Source organism: Coenobita brevimanus, chromosome 1, assembly GCF_032717465.1.
Source record: "Coenobita brevimanus isolate Jiangsu-jjx chromosome 1, ASM3271746v2, whole genome shotgun sequence".
NCBI classification, from domain to species: Eukaryota; Metazoa; Arthropoda; class Malacostraca; order Decapoda; family Coenobitidae; genus Coenobita; species Coenobita brevimanus.
This window is the reverse complement of record NC_136954.1, coordinates 57242725-57258228: the sequence shown is the minus strand read 5'-3', so window position 1 is coordinate 57258228 and position 15504 is coordinate 57242725. Positions and strand designations below refer to the sequence as shown.

At 44.4% G+C, this 15504-nt stretch overlaps 1 protein-coding gene across 1 annotated transcript in view; it reads right to left on the bottom strand.

Annotated features, from left to right (window-relative positions):
* Positions 1-14989, bottom strand: part of fz (frizzled class receptor) — an 88246-nt gene extending 73257 nt beyond the window's left edge. Inside the window, exon 1 of the mRNA XM_080275938.1 lies at positions 13939-14989. Within this exon, the coding sequence (XP_080132064.1) occupies positions 13939-14989 (1051 nt within the window). The remainder of the gene's footprint in view (positions 1-13938) is intronic.
* Between the last annotated feature and the right edge of the window lie 515 nt (positions 14990-15504).

The window sequence follows — 15504 nt, the reverse complement described above, 5'->3', positions numbered from 1 at the left end:
CTAACGACCTAATTAAACCCTCCTCATGCTCGGCACAACTTTAGTACCCTATCCAAGTAAGGCCAGTATTCACCAGTAAGTACTAACATGCCTACTTACACATTCTAGGTCTCCAACTCCCTCATTAGCCAGTATAATTCATCTAAGTCATAGGAGACCCATGTAGTCACCAGTACGTACCAGCATGCCTACTTACACGCCTACCTACGGGTTCTAGGTCCCCAGCTCCCTCATTAGGCTTTGTACATGGTGGGAAAAAAATACACATTGTCCTTTCAAATATTTAACAACGGTTTCCTATCACAATATATTCTTAACCATCACACACTCGAATATTATTAGTCTGTACCCCAATATATTTTTCCCGTTATCTTACCCATGCATAAAATTATCTTATTTTCCAATTTATCACGAAGTCCAACACTTTTCAAATATTTCTAAATTTTCAAAACAAAACTTAAAGTCAAATGCCTTTCTGCACTTCGACACTGTTCACCTAAAACCTACGAACTTTATTTTTTTAATGTTTTATTCGTGTATATTTTCCATATTTTCCTATGTATAACGCACTGCTCAAAATCTTTCAAAAATTTAAAGTCTCAGACCATAATATATTTCGTAACCTTCACATGCTCTTGTACACCCGCTTCTTATATATCTTTTTTTGTACCTTATTCATGCATATTATTAACCTTATTTTCCAATATATATTTCGAGGTCTTAAGGTTCTTTTCGGTTTTGTCAAATAAATATGGCAGTCCAACACGCCCTTCAGGCTGTTGCCATATACCGCCGGGGACAAAAATTATTCATAGCAAAAAGTCGAAGATGAAGAAGCGGGAGAGATGGTGCGTGTGGGAGGGGGAAAGTACGGGGAAGGGGGAGGGGTAAAAAAAGAGACCGTAAATAGGGGTAACATATGGGTTAAAGTCCCCCATATCACGAAAAAAATATCACACGACACATGGCAACACCTCCGGGTTATCGGGTGTTGCCGTCTGACGTTCAGTGTTTTTGTGGCGCGCGGGGAGCAAGAATTTCTGTCTCCCAGCTCTCAATCTCCCGTGAATATGTCTCTATCTCCCCCACTATCTTCCTTGTACTTTCACACACACTTGGCCACAGACAAACTCTCTCTCTCTAATCCTCTGTTTCCCTTCCCCATCTCTCGTGTCTCCTTCTTCCCGCTCACTGTTGTTCTTACACCTAACTTCACACATACTTAACCACAAACAATCCCTAACCTCTCTCTCTCTCTTCCACCTATCCCCTATCTCCCATCTCTGTCACCCAGCTGTCGTAAGTCATTAATCAGAGAGGCAATGATGTGGGGGGAAGGAGAGACCATGGGAAGGGAAATAGGGATGGGCAGGGGGAAAGGAAGACGAGGAAGGGAGGAGAGTGTGGAGGATATTTGGTAAGTAGGAAAGGGAGATGGGAGTAGGGAAGGAGGAGAGGAGAGGGATGATAGGAAAGGGGAAAGAAAGAATACATGAAGGGAAAACGAGGTAGAAGAGAGAACAAAAAAGGAGGAGGAAGCGAGGAGAGGAAGCATAGGAAGAGAGGAAAGTGGGGGGAAAGAGAAAAGAGGAAAAACAAATAGGCTATACCCTAAGGAAAGAGGACAAGATTTTAGAAGGGAGGCAAGGAAAAAGCAAGAGAAATGAACGAGGAGGGGGGGGAAAGGAGGAAAAGGAACTAACGCATGATAAAGACGGAAGGAGAAAAGAACACAAAATTGGGAGGGGAGGGGAGGGGAGAAGAGGAGGAAGAGAAATCGACAAAGGAGGGGAAGAGAAAGGAAGGGAGGAAGATTAGGGAGATGCTGAGAAAAGAAAAGAATAGAAAGAGGAAGAAGAAAAGAAAAAAATGAAAGAAGAATGAGAGGAAATTAGACTGAAATGTGATATGGTACGAGAGAGAGAGAGAGAGAGAGAGAATGAAGTCGACAGCATCTAAATTAAGGGAGGGATTAAGAGGAAGACGAGGGGAGGTGGAGAGGAAGGGAGGGGAGCTAAGAGGGGTGTCAAGTTCCAAGGAAGGGGAGGGGAGGGGAGGGGAGGAGAGGGAAAGGAAGGGAACGGAAGAGGGGAGGACGGCAGGGGAGGACGGGGAGAGAAAAGGAAGAAAGGTGGAGGAAGAAAGAGAGAGGAGAGAATGGGGTGAAGGAAAAAGTGATGGAAAAAGGAGGAAAGGTAAGGACTGAAATAAGAAGGAATGGGAGACAGAAGCAGGCAGGGAAAGGGAGGAAGGAAATAACACAAGGAATAATAATATGAAGATACAACAGGAAGATAAGGGAGGATGTGAGAAAGGGAAATACAAGAAAGATAATATGAAAGTGGAAACGTGTAATGTAAAATAACGTAGGAAATAAAATCACAGGAAGGGATTTGAGGATGAGAGAGAGAGAGAGAGAGAGAGAGAGAGAGAGAGACGAAATAAACGAAAATGGGAAAGGTGAAGAGGAGATGAAAGTGAAAAGGGAAGGAGGAAAAGATGAATAAAAGATGAAAACTAGAAGGAAGGAGAGATGAACGCAAAACGAACAAAGGAAGATGAAGAAATGAAAATGAGGAAAATAAGTGTATGAAGATGAAAGCTATTGGGTGGGAAAAAGGCAAGAAAAGGAAAGGAAAAAAAAAGGAGAAAGGAAAATCAAGAAAATGAGAAAATATGAAAAAACGAAGACGAAAAAGGGGCAACAACACAGATACAAGATTATGGACGATGGGTACAAGGAAAGATGCAAGAAGGGTTAATGTGATCTTAAGGAAGTGGGGAAGAGGGTAAGATGACATGACAGCCTACCGTAAACTGAAGAAAAAGGAAAGGAAAAGAAATACTGGGAAGATAAGATGGAAGATGATGGGAAGAAAAACAGAAAGGATAATGAAAAATGAAAATGGACGAGGAAATGAATGATAATGGAAGGGCAATGATTGGAAATCAAATAAGACATAATGAAAAACGACGGGAAGGAAAAAGGAGAGAGGACAGAAGAGGAGACTGAGATAAAGATAAGAGCCAAGAGTGAGATAAAGAAGGCGGCAAGAGAAAAAAAAAAGTTGAGAACCTGATACAGAAAATGAGTGAGAAGATGAGAGATAACGAGAGGGGGGAGAGAAGGTGAGAGATAACGAGAGGGGGGAGAGGTAAGAGATAAAGGAACGAGGGGAAAGATGATAAGAGATGAAGAGGAGAGGGGAGAGAAGATGAATGATAAAGAGGAGAGGAGAGAAGAAAGAGGAGAGGGGAGAGAGAAGATGAGAGGTAAAGGAACGAGGGGAGAGATGATTAGAGAAAAAGAAAGGAGAGGAGAATATGAGATAAAGAGGAGAGGGGAGATATGATGAGAGACAAGGAGGAAAGGGGAGTGCAGATGAGAGATAGAGAGGAGAGGGGAGAGAAGATGAGACAAAGATGAGAGGGGAGAGATGATGAAAGATAAAGAGGAGAGGGGAGAGAAGGTGAGAGAGATAAAGGTAAGGTGAAGGTAAGGCAGGGCGAAAACCAATAAACGGAGGAATTTCCCATCTGTACAACACAATAGAGGAGCCAAGTGGAGGGGTAACAAGCTACCTCCAGTCTACCTGTTTCTACCTCATCTACCTCCTATCTTTCTACCTCGTCTACCTGTTTCTACCTCATCTACGTTCTTCTACCTCTACCTGTTTTTACCTCATCTATCTCCTGTTTGCTTATATCTCATCTACCTTCTATCTGTTTCTACCTCATCTACGGTACTTCCTGTCTGTCTGTTTCTACCTCATCTAGTACCTCCCGTCTACCTGTTTCTAAATCATCTGCTACCTGTCTACCCGTTTCTACCTCTTGTCTACCACCCTCATCTACCCTTTCTCTACCTGCCTCTAATTTATAAACCTCTCCTCTACCTGGCTATCTCTCGCTCATCTACTCGTCTACCTGTCTCACCCTCATCTACCTTCATTATTCCTGCCTCCCTCATCTACCTTGGTCAACCCCTTCCCTAACAACCTCTACCTCGGTCCACCTCTTCTTTCCCTCTCTACCTCCTTTCTACTTTCCCACTCTCACCTACCCCAGTTTATCTTCCCTCTAGCTGCCTCTTTCTTATCTACCTTACTACCGGTACCTACCCTCCCTCATCTACCCCAGCTTACCTCCCCTCTACCTGCCTCTTCCTTATCTACCTTCCTATCTACCCTCCCTCTACCCCAACTTACCTCCCCTCTACCTGCCTCTTCATCTACCTTCCTACCTGCCCTCCCTCATCTACCCCAGCTTACCTCCCCTCTACCTGCCTCTTCCTCATCTACTTCTCTACTTGCCCTCCCTCATCTACCCCAACTTACCTCCCCTCTACCTGCCTCTTCATCTACCTTCCTACCTGCCCTCCCTCATCTACCCCAGCTTACCTCCCCTGTACCTGCGTCTCCCGTTACCGAGGAGGGATCAAGTGTAGGTAATTGTACTCAGGATCAAGAAAATTCCCTCCCATACTGTACATCTATCAGTGTACTTTAGCACATTCTGTACTTTTATTTCTACTTAAGCACATTTAGTACCGGTATTTATATTTCTAAGGCACATCTATACTCCGTTCCCTTTAACTTGGCATAAAATTTGCTGGCTACTGAATACGGGGCTGGAACAAGAGATTAGGCTAATGCTTGAATATGGTGCTAGTCACGAAGAAGTGCTTTGGAATGGATGTACAGCCGTAGTACTGTCTTAGTCAGCCGCAGTACTGTCTTATTCAGCCACTGAGCTACGAGAAACAAGCCGCCACAGCACGAAAATCTACGAAATATTAGTGACTAAGTGGCGGCACATGAAGGTTTGCGGTACGTAGGAGTGCAGGGCCTAAGGTAATAATAGTAGCAGTAATAATAATAACAGTAATAATAATAATAATAATAATAATAATAATAATAATAATAATAAAAGTCAAGAGGATGAAAAAACAGGCTTTCCTCTAACTTCGGCTATAAACTAATTAACCTGTGGACTAATTAACCAGCTGACCCGAGCTGACCTAGGCTGCTATGACCCACTATCTGCTGATAAACTAGGTCGGTGATAGATGGAAGATAATACAGTCCTCCTGAAGCTGAGAGGGAAGTACAGGTAGACCATCTGTAGTTGTATTTAAATAGGTACCTTGCTAATTTTACTGACGGTGCGGTAGATTAGGGTAACCAACCAACCAATCCGTCAAACTACCATTCATTCCAACAACCAATCGCACTACTACTCAATCCATTACGTTATCTATCAAATCTCAATCAACCATACCCATCCACCACCCAACCAATCCGTCACCACCACTCAATCCAACAACCAATCGCACTACCACTCAATCCAACAACCAATCACATTACCACTCAATCCATCACGTCACCAAGCTAGTCTCAACCATAACCACCTACCACCCAACCAATCCATCACTACCACTCAGTCCAACAACCATTTATCCAGTCCACCTCACTACCACTCAGTCCAACAACCACTCATCCAATCCACCTTACTACCACTGAATCCATCAATCGACTCCCAATCACCCGTAAATGAAGCAATCATCCCGGACCCCCGAATTCAAATCATTAAATCGGTTATAAATGTCACGCCCGGATCCCATCAAACTGTCATCAGCCGTCAAAACAGATCGCCGCGGACATTTGACGGTAAATTAGAGGCGTGAAGAGGGTGGAACTAATGAGGCAGGGCGGCAGATGTGTATAATAACGGGCTGGAGACAATATGGCGGCTTGTTGACACTTCGGTACCAGGCTGGCCAACCCTTCCGTCACGCAGGACCATGAAAATATTGTCCCTGCTTTCTCTCCCCTTCTCACTTCTCAAAAAAAAAAACTACAAAATCCATCTCCATCTTAATATTCTTCCTTTAAAACAGAAAACTACACACATTCAAGGGACTAACACAAACGAGAAACAAAATAATATTACGAACACGACAAAGGAGACGGTTGGTAGCCTTCAGCCAGACAAAAATAGGGATACCTCGATGCCAGGGATTTGAAAATTTAACCTTTCCATTAATTCCAAAACGCCTAATCAATTCCCTCAAGGCTACGAAATCTGTAACAATCTGTAATACGTCTAATTAAACAGCAGGAACACCAAAATAAGGGAGAAAATAATGAAAAAATAAGGAGAAAGGTGGCAAGACCGTACCTGACTACACTCATCTCCCACCTTTTGAAAATTTTCGCTCTTGTTCACCTTGGGACTGTCCCGTCGAGCCCACCCCCACCTCCCTCACCCTTCCACCCCCACCCCACTCACCCCCTCACCCCTCCTCCCCCACTACGCCGGTACGCAACCCACTGACCGCCAGGGGTTGGGTAAATACGGGTTGGGTTGTGGATGCTCTTTGTCCTGGGTACGGGGGAAGGGGTGTTCATTGTCTGCGCGGGTAATTACGGGTTGTGTTGTGGATGTTCATTGTCCACGGGTACTTACAGGTTGCGTTGTGGATGTTCACTAAGAACATAAGGGTTACCAAAAAGAACTTTGTACGACTGTCTATAGGTTTTGCTCTATATGTTAACTGTCTAAGGGATACATATACAGGTTATGTTCTGGTCTTTCCCCAAGTGATTATAAAAAGACGGGCTGTGTTGCGGCTGCTTTCGTTTATATTCTGTGGAATGGTTAGGTAGATTTGGTAGAGTATTATGTAGATTTAAGTAGATAGCCTACATACGAACACGAGCTTTGTTATGATGTGTCTGCCTGGTAGCGGGAATGAGTAGGTCTTGATAAATACTTGGGAAGAATTTATACCCACTTATACCCACATATCGGTACTGAAACTAATACATGGGTCTCTCTCTCTCTCTCTCTCTCTCTCTTGGCTAATTCAGTTTTGGCGATACAAATGTGAGCAAAGGGGTTAGACTGGACTACATAGATTTTAAGATATGGCCTGAAAATCTCTCTCTCTCTCTCTCTCTCTCTCTCTCTCGTCTAAGAGTACAGTGAATTCAAGATCCATAACTCTTATACACGTAAATAACAATACCTAAAACTACTAAGTGAAATACAGGTAAATACACTTTCCCTTAAACCAACCCATTAATGTACTGTACCCTTTTGCCCCATTAACCCATTCGTCTCCATTACTTCCTTTTAAAACCCACGAAACAAACCCAGGCGTTTGATTGGTCCAGCGGGGACGGCTGGTGGTGACGTGGCGGGCGGTGATTGGTGGAGAGGCAGGAAGCGCGCGCACGAGCCTCGCAATTATGTACTACGGCTACTTCCGGTAACTCCTCGCTCTCGATTGGCCAACGCTTTGTTTGAGAGAGAGAGAGAGAGAGAGAGAGAGAGAGAGAGAGAGAGAGAGAGAGAGAGAGAGTCCTCATACTTGTCCAATTTAAAGCTAGTTTATGAAGATGATGCCAATCCTCTTAAAAAAAAAAAAGTATACTAATTTTGCATGAATGGAACAAAAAATAAAAAACAAAAGCTTACTATTTGTGTGTGTGTGTAGGCGGGATGTAGGTGGCGGGGGAGGGTGGGGATAATTGCTACACTAAGAAGATGGGTGTTACATGTAGGCCTGGTGGTGGTATGGGTGTGGTGAGGACTTACATCAAAACTTTCTCCAAAAACAGGATGAACAAGAAGAAAGTAGCGTTCTGAGAGAGAGAGAGAGAGAGAGAGAGAGAGAGAGAGAGAGAGAGAGAGAGACGCTGCTTTCATATATATACCTAACGTCTTAGAGATCCAACTCTCCTTCCTCCTCCCCCTCACCTCCGTCTCTTCCCTCGTCTCCTCTACCTTCTAACAAATCCTTAGAAGTCAGAACTATTCCTTTACCTACGCTATACACCTCCAAATAACTAAGTATGAATATATTGATGTATGAACAACTATGTATGCCTGTATGTGAGGAAAATAAAAAATAGGACACTGGAAAGCGAAGCGATGGCAACACTGACGTCGAGAGCAGTGTTGCCATCTCGTCATAAACAAACCCATTTATCACACGCGACAAACCCTATTAACATTTGCTGTAGGCATGGAAATGAAAATGAGGATACAGAGAAAGCAATGGAGGGGAAAGAAATGGGGTATAGAAACAGGGAGAGAAATAAGAAAGGTGAGAAGTAAGGAAGGAGGGAGGGAGGGAAGGAGGGAGGGAGGAAGATAGAGGTTCTTACGGCCTGGGGCAGCTAACGTTTATCTAAGGAGCTTGTTGTGGTGCTCTCCTACCACCACTACCAACATTACCACCACCACCACCATTGCTCACTACTACCACTACAACTACACTGCAACTACTACCAATGATCCATACCACACTATCATAATCTACAACCATACCACAGTTACCTTCACACCACCAATATTCCTACTACGGTACCGTACCATTAATTTGCAGCATAAACATATCAACAATCTTGGCTATATTAATCACAACCACTACCACCATCACCGTTACTACCATTACCACCACAACCATTACTACCATTACCACCACAACCATTACTACCACCACCACCATTACTACCAACATTACCACCACCACTCCAAGACAGCCACAAAATAAATGGTAGCCTCTTCCAATACATATCAGCTCAGTTATAACAATTTTACAACTGGAATTCCGTAGCTAATAGATTTCATAACAACAGCACCACAACTGCCATCACTATCACCCACACTGCCACCACCACCGATAGAAACATTACTACAACCACCATTACCACCACCACCAGAAACATTACCACAACCACCACCACCACTACCTTTACACCAGCCTACTACTACTACCACCATCATTACCAACATTACCACCAAATGTTTCAGTATCGTCCCGGACAACTACCAACATTACTCTCGTCTCACCTGATATCATAATCATCCCTATCAACAGAATTACCACCATTATCAATGATTCTTACCACTACTACCACCCTTACCAATTACACCATCGCAACTACCAACATTAATGCAGCGCCACATCTGCTTTAGGCATAGGGTATTAGGAGGCTGCCATCATCTCTGGACAAGATTCCTATAACCACCCTATTAACCTGTCACCATTCTTACAATCACCATAACTTTATCACAACTACAACTATTTCTACAACCACCATGACCAATTACAACTCCCACCATTTCTGCAAAACAATCACAATTACAACCATTTTATTACACTCAGCATATTTACCACCATTCCTACAACCACAACCATATATACAACCACCAAAACTACCACCAGTACTACCAAAACCACCACTCCTGCGACTATGCTACCTACCACAACTTCACAACTAGCTATCACTATTTCTACAACCATCACAGCTCCTTCAATAACCAAAATCGCCCGCCACCACAGCCACCCTCAATTACCGTACCACAACTACCACCATTACCACAATTAATGGTACCCAGGAGTACAAGTGACGTAATTGAAAGTGGAAAGAGAAAGTGAAGTGGAACAGGAAGATTGGAATGAGATGGAAAGATGAAACAAGGAGGAAAGTGGAGTCTGTGATGGAGGTAGTAGGAAAGTAGAAAGTGGATTGGTAGATGGTGGCTTAGATGGAATGAAGAGTGAGTGGAATTACAAGTGGATCGCCCAACATGATGGAGAGTGGCTTCAGGATGGAATGAAGGTAGATGGAAATGCTAAGTGGAAGAGGCATACCGGTATATAATAGAGGGTGATTTGTGATGGAATGAAGTTAGATGAGATGGAAAAGTAATGTGGATTATATGATGGAGGGAAGTGTGGAATGGAGTGGAGGAAGATGGAATAGTAGAGTGGAGGACAAGTATATGAGGGAGGGTGGCATGGACCTTCTAAAGCCTTCCCTTTATCTACCCTCTAAGTAAGCAGAATGGAAGTGTAGACTAAGTTAAAAGTAGAATAAGTAGCTGGGAGTAGTTACGGTGCAAGTTCAACCAGTAGATAACGGCAGAAAAAAAAAAAAAAAAAAAAAAGAGCATAAGAATATATTACTGGCAGCCTTAGTACTGGTAATTAGGCTAACAACATACGGTAGTAAAATATAAATAAGAAACGGTACGGTAACAACAATCTATTACTGACAGAATAAGAAGGCGAAAGGTAGAATTAGTAGATCTATATACAGGTAGAATAAATAATACTGAAATAAAGTCAACAAAACCATCAGGCTAATCTTATAACTTCATCCAGTCACTGAACGTCCATACCGTACCAAATCCTTTCCCTCTCAACTCCACTATAAACATTCCTACCACCATCACGTGCCCAATTAACGTTCTTTCTCGCCGCGGTAACAAACTACCAACATTGCCACGCCTATAAACATTCCCACCAACATCCCGAGCATCTACCATTTACATACCAACCTCCAGGACCGCCATTCAGACCTGCTCGCCATAGCTACCAACATTCCTACCAAGCCAATCATAATTATCAATATTCTTATCACACTTCTACATCTACCCTACATATATTCCTACCAAACCACCCACAACTACCACATCTGACCACCAGCATTCCTACCACATCACTCCAAGCCAAGAACCACAACTACCAATATTCCTACCACATATCACACTCAACCATGTAACAGCATCAGTATCACCAACATCCCTATTCCATAAAATTTACTACAGCTATTAACATTCCAACCATAACTACCAAGAGCCTCCTCCACAGCAAAAAACCATTACCACCATTCCTACCAAAAATCACACCAGCTACCAACATCAGGAAAGGAAAGGAATCTACCAACATTCTTCCCTGATAATAACCATATCTACCAACATTCCCACCACAACTACCAACATTTTGCACATAAAAGAACAGCCATCACAAGGGACCAACTACCGATATTACCTCACTATTCTAGCAATATTGATCTAATCTTAAGTATTGCTGATTAGGTAACAAAAATATCTAGGTGTTTAGGAAATTCTCTCTCTCTCTCTCAACATTGCAAGATTTTTTCCCACCAAACTATTACATTCAGCTTAGGGATGTATATATTTCCATCTATCTACCTCTCTATCTATCAGCTAGCTATCTGTTTTCCCTCTCTAACCCCATCCCCTTCCCCAAACCAGTGCTAATTCATTTTTCTCCCACCCCCTCCCCTCCTCAGTAAGGAAATCGGTAGAAATTGGTTTGGTAATAGAGTAGTAGACGAATGGAATAAGCTACCTAGTAAAGTAGTTGCTGCCTCTTCCATTGAGAGTTTCAAGCATAGGCTAGATAAGCATATGACAAATAAGGGGTGGATATAGGATATTGGATATAGAATAAAGAAAATCTTATAACCAATACTAATTCAAAAAAAATTTCTTTTCAGGTTACACTATGATAGTCTCTATTCTCCTTTCACACTTTCCTGTAAAATGTCCACGCCAGTTTTTCTATACGGCGTGGTGTTCTTTCTGACTTTTTCCTGCCGGCTTCGGCTGGAGGGTTTGGAGGGCGGGGGAGAGCCTTCTTCTTTGCTATCCTTATCTCATTCTAGTAGTTTAGTTACTCTTCTAGGAGCTGCCTAGCATGGGCCAACCGGCCTACTGCAGTTATCCTCTCTTCTTATGTTCTTATGTTCCTCAATCACCTTCCCCCTGTCCTCCCCCACCCCTCAACTCTTCCCCACATCCATTTATCTTACCCTGAACACACTTATGGACCTACCCCAACCCGATTTAATTTCTTCCCCAATTTACCTTTCTTTCTTATCTACTATCACTGCTATCTCTACTTATTATCATCTACCCCTTTCAGTACCAGCCTTTTTCATTTCTGTCCCTTATTTAGCTAACCTATCGGGTACCTCTTCCTTTCCCTAATCCTCAATTTCTTACTCCCTCTCTAGCACAGTCATGTTAGTTTTCCTCATCCCCTCCTTATTCAACCCTCCCCCCCGTCCAACCCACACCCTAACCCCTTCCCCACTCTAAATATTCCTTCCTCTAACCCAACACCATCCCCTAAACCCAACCACCTCTCTTGATTCATTCCTTTATCTAAAACCTCCCCTTTTCTCTCCCCCCTCAAACCCGTTTCTAACTATAGCCCGACGCCTTAATCCCGTAAGGGGTGGCCACAAACAAATCTCCTCCATGTCGCCCTGTCACCTGCCTTTCCGCTACCCTCTTCCCATCTCACACCTCCCCACTCTCTCATTTACTCCTCCACTCCATCCCACCATCTATCACCCCTATTACTTCTCTTTCCCCATCTAGCCTGACTCCTACTTTATCCCGTAAGTCACCTATCCATAACCACAATTCCCCCATCCCTCATCCTATCCCACTATCCTAACATCCCCCAGTATTCCCAATTCTAACTTCTAACATCACCTTTTTCCATCATTCTACATCCCCTTCCCCACACCCAATTATTTTCGTTCAGTTTCCTTCTCTTCTCTATCTGTCCCTCCTTATCCTTCTCTTCCTTAGTTACCATTATCAAGAGTTTACTTATCTCCCATTTCCTTCCCCTCTCCGTCTCTACTTCCCCACTTTCCCGTCCCTAAAAACTCATACCCACTTCCATTCCTTACCCAACCCCAATTCACCTTTTTTTCATCTTCCCCCATTCTCTCTTCCCTCCCTCCCCCATCTCCCTTCCATCCCTCATCTTTCTCCCAACCTCTTCCCATCTCTACATCTGACCCTTCCCCAGTTCTCTGTTCATCATCGTTTCCATTCCATCACTCCAATTATCACATACCATCACATAACATTATCTCATCCCCAACCCTAATACACTTCACTTATCTTCCTCTACCCTTCTAACTTTCCCCTTACACCTCCTACCGGTAGCTATCCAGGAAGAATATAAACTTTTAATTTAGTCCTGTTACTCTTGTACTTAGGGAGCTGGAGAGGGAGGCCTACACACGGTGGCACCATGATAACTGGGCGCCTCACTGCCCGGTTATGCAAAAGTCTCTCAAATTACCCCCTATCCCCCAAAAGAGAGTGGTGGGCGGCCGGAAAAGAGCAACTCCAGCCTGTAGTCGACTGTGTTTAAGTTTCCATTCATCCAGGGACTACAACAATACTCACCTCCGAGGAAACAATACTCTCAACATTTTCAGCAGGACCTTTGCATATTACCACATAGGCCTATTTTTACTTATGGTTTATGGTCTCTCTCTCTCTCTCTCTCTCTCTCTCTCTCTCTCTCTCTCTCTCTCTCACACACACACACACACACACACACACACACTTGCCCTCTCTCTCCATGAATAATTCTATATCCAGTGTCAATTAATTACCCTCCAAGTGAATTACCGCCAAGCTTTTCCACCACTAAATTCCCTGCTGGGGTGTGACAGGAAGAGTGGACCCAAATTGGATTTCGATAATTTATGCAGATTAAAGAAAAAAAAGAAAAATGCAGAGAAAATATGCAACTGAGGCACTGGATGCGGGTATGATTAAGCGAAGAATATGATTTTTTTTAATACTACCGACATAAAACGATTTAGGGCGAAGTATCTGAATTACAAAGAGAGTAGGTCTAGGCTTATATAAAATGGAGCTTCTATTGCGAGGATATGATTGTCTTTGTACACGTGGCCTTGTTTTTAGTTATTACCAAAGACAGAAAAGAAAATGACCATGTAACCAACCTATAGCAGTGATTATAGTGTAGGCTACTGTACAGGAGTACCGGTAATACATTAGGCTTACACACACACACACACACACACACACACACACACACAAAGAATATAGTAATTATGTTGGAAGTGATAAAGTAGTTTTATTACCAGTATCTTTGCAGGATTGAAGGTCCAAAATATACATATAAGAACAACAACAAAATTACCCAACAAAATAATAACACATTAACCATTCAAGAAGTGGTGAGTTACAGTATGGGCTACAGTGAAAGAATATGTAAACAAGAAGTGCCAGGTTACAAAATAAATAAAAAGAATAAATGATTTCCAGACTCACCCTCCACATTCTTGGTGATGAGTATGATGATGGTTTTGAGGGCGGGGATGGCCCAGGCTGCCACATGAAACCAGGCCGAGTTGTTTTCGATGGCCTCATGACTCCACTTCAACCCAGCGGCCAGAAACCACGTGAGGGTCAGCACCACCCACCAGATAGACGCCGCCATGGTGAAGAAGTACAGGGTCATGAACACGATAGTGCACCACTCCTTATCCACGCCCTGGGTGATGGTTCGTATCATGTGACCCCGGAGGAATGACCCCGCTGGTGGATCCCAGGGGTCATCACAGGCCACCTTGTCTCCCTGGACCAAGCCAATGACGTAGGTAGCGGCCATGAACCAATAGCACATGCTGATGAATATAATGGGTCGCTCTGGATAGCGGAACCTGCTAACGTCGGCCAGGAAGGAAGCTACGGTGAAGGTGGTGGAGGCGAGGCAAACGGCTGCCCATCCCCCTACCCACCGACGGGAGAATTTCAGCTGCTCCTCGTCGAAAAACATACCGTGGCAGGGAGCACCGCAGTCGTAGGCGTCCACACCCCCGACCCTGAGGGAGTACTCGTGTTTGGCGGGGACCTTGAAGTGCAGGGGGCATTGAAAGTCCATCCCCGCGTAGGAATTCCGGTGGGTGGGGTGTTTGGGGGTGGGTGGGGAAGGCGTTGGGGAAGGCGCAGTGCTGTTTTCCCCAACGCAGAGTTCGTGAGGCCCGGCTGGGAATTTATTGCAGTCCAAACTCTCCGGCCACTGGAACCCAAACTTATTCATCAAATCTTCGCAGCCATTTTTCGCAGACAGACAGAGGTGGCGACAGGGAGGCAAGGGTCTGTCTAGGATGGTACAGACGGGGACGTAAACACTGCACAGGAAGAAATGCAAATCCGGGGAACACTGAACTTTGACCAAGGGGAAGAACTGGTGGACTTCCATGCCTGCCTCCTCCTGCGTGTGGTGATTTAGTAGGTTCGGCATGATGGTGGTGTTGTACTGGATATCCTTACACAGGGTGATGGTGATGGGCTCGCAGCGGTCGTGTCTAGGCAGCATATCTTGGTCTGAAATGTGCTCCACTCTGCCGCCGACACCACCACTTCCACCTAATCTAGTTCCCCCATTCTGAATTCGGCCGCCTCCACCTCCGGCCACTCCACCTATGCCTCCACCTGGCCCCATCTGAGCTCCACATTGGTCCACCCGCGCCGCCAATATCCCGAGAATCAGGAGCAGCAGCGACGGGTGAGGACAGAATGAGAAGTGCACAAATCGAGTCGCCATGCTTAGGAGCTCTCTTTTGGCCGAGCTCTCCTCACTCCCAAGCGCTCACTGCCACTTCGGCGCTCAATTCCTCCAGCTCACAAGCACTCATATAATCCGGCCTGAGCTCACATTATCCACAAATAACGCGATGGCGGCACATTAGAATCCACGACAGGTAGGGACGCGCACACACCCCTACGCCACTAGTAATCGATGGCCACTGGGACTCCTGTTGTTATTTCCCCCAGCTTACGGGCGAGATGTCAGACGCCACCACCAAGATCCGCGCTACACTCTCCTCCCGC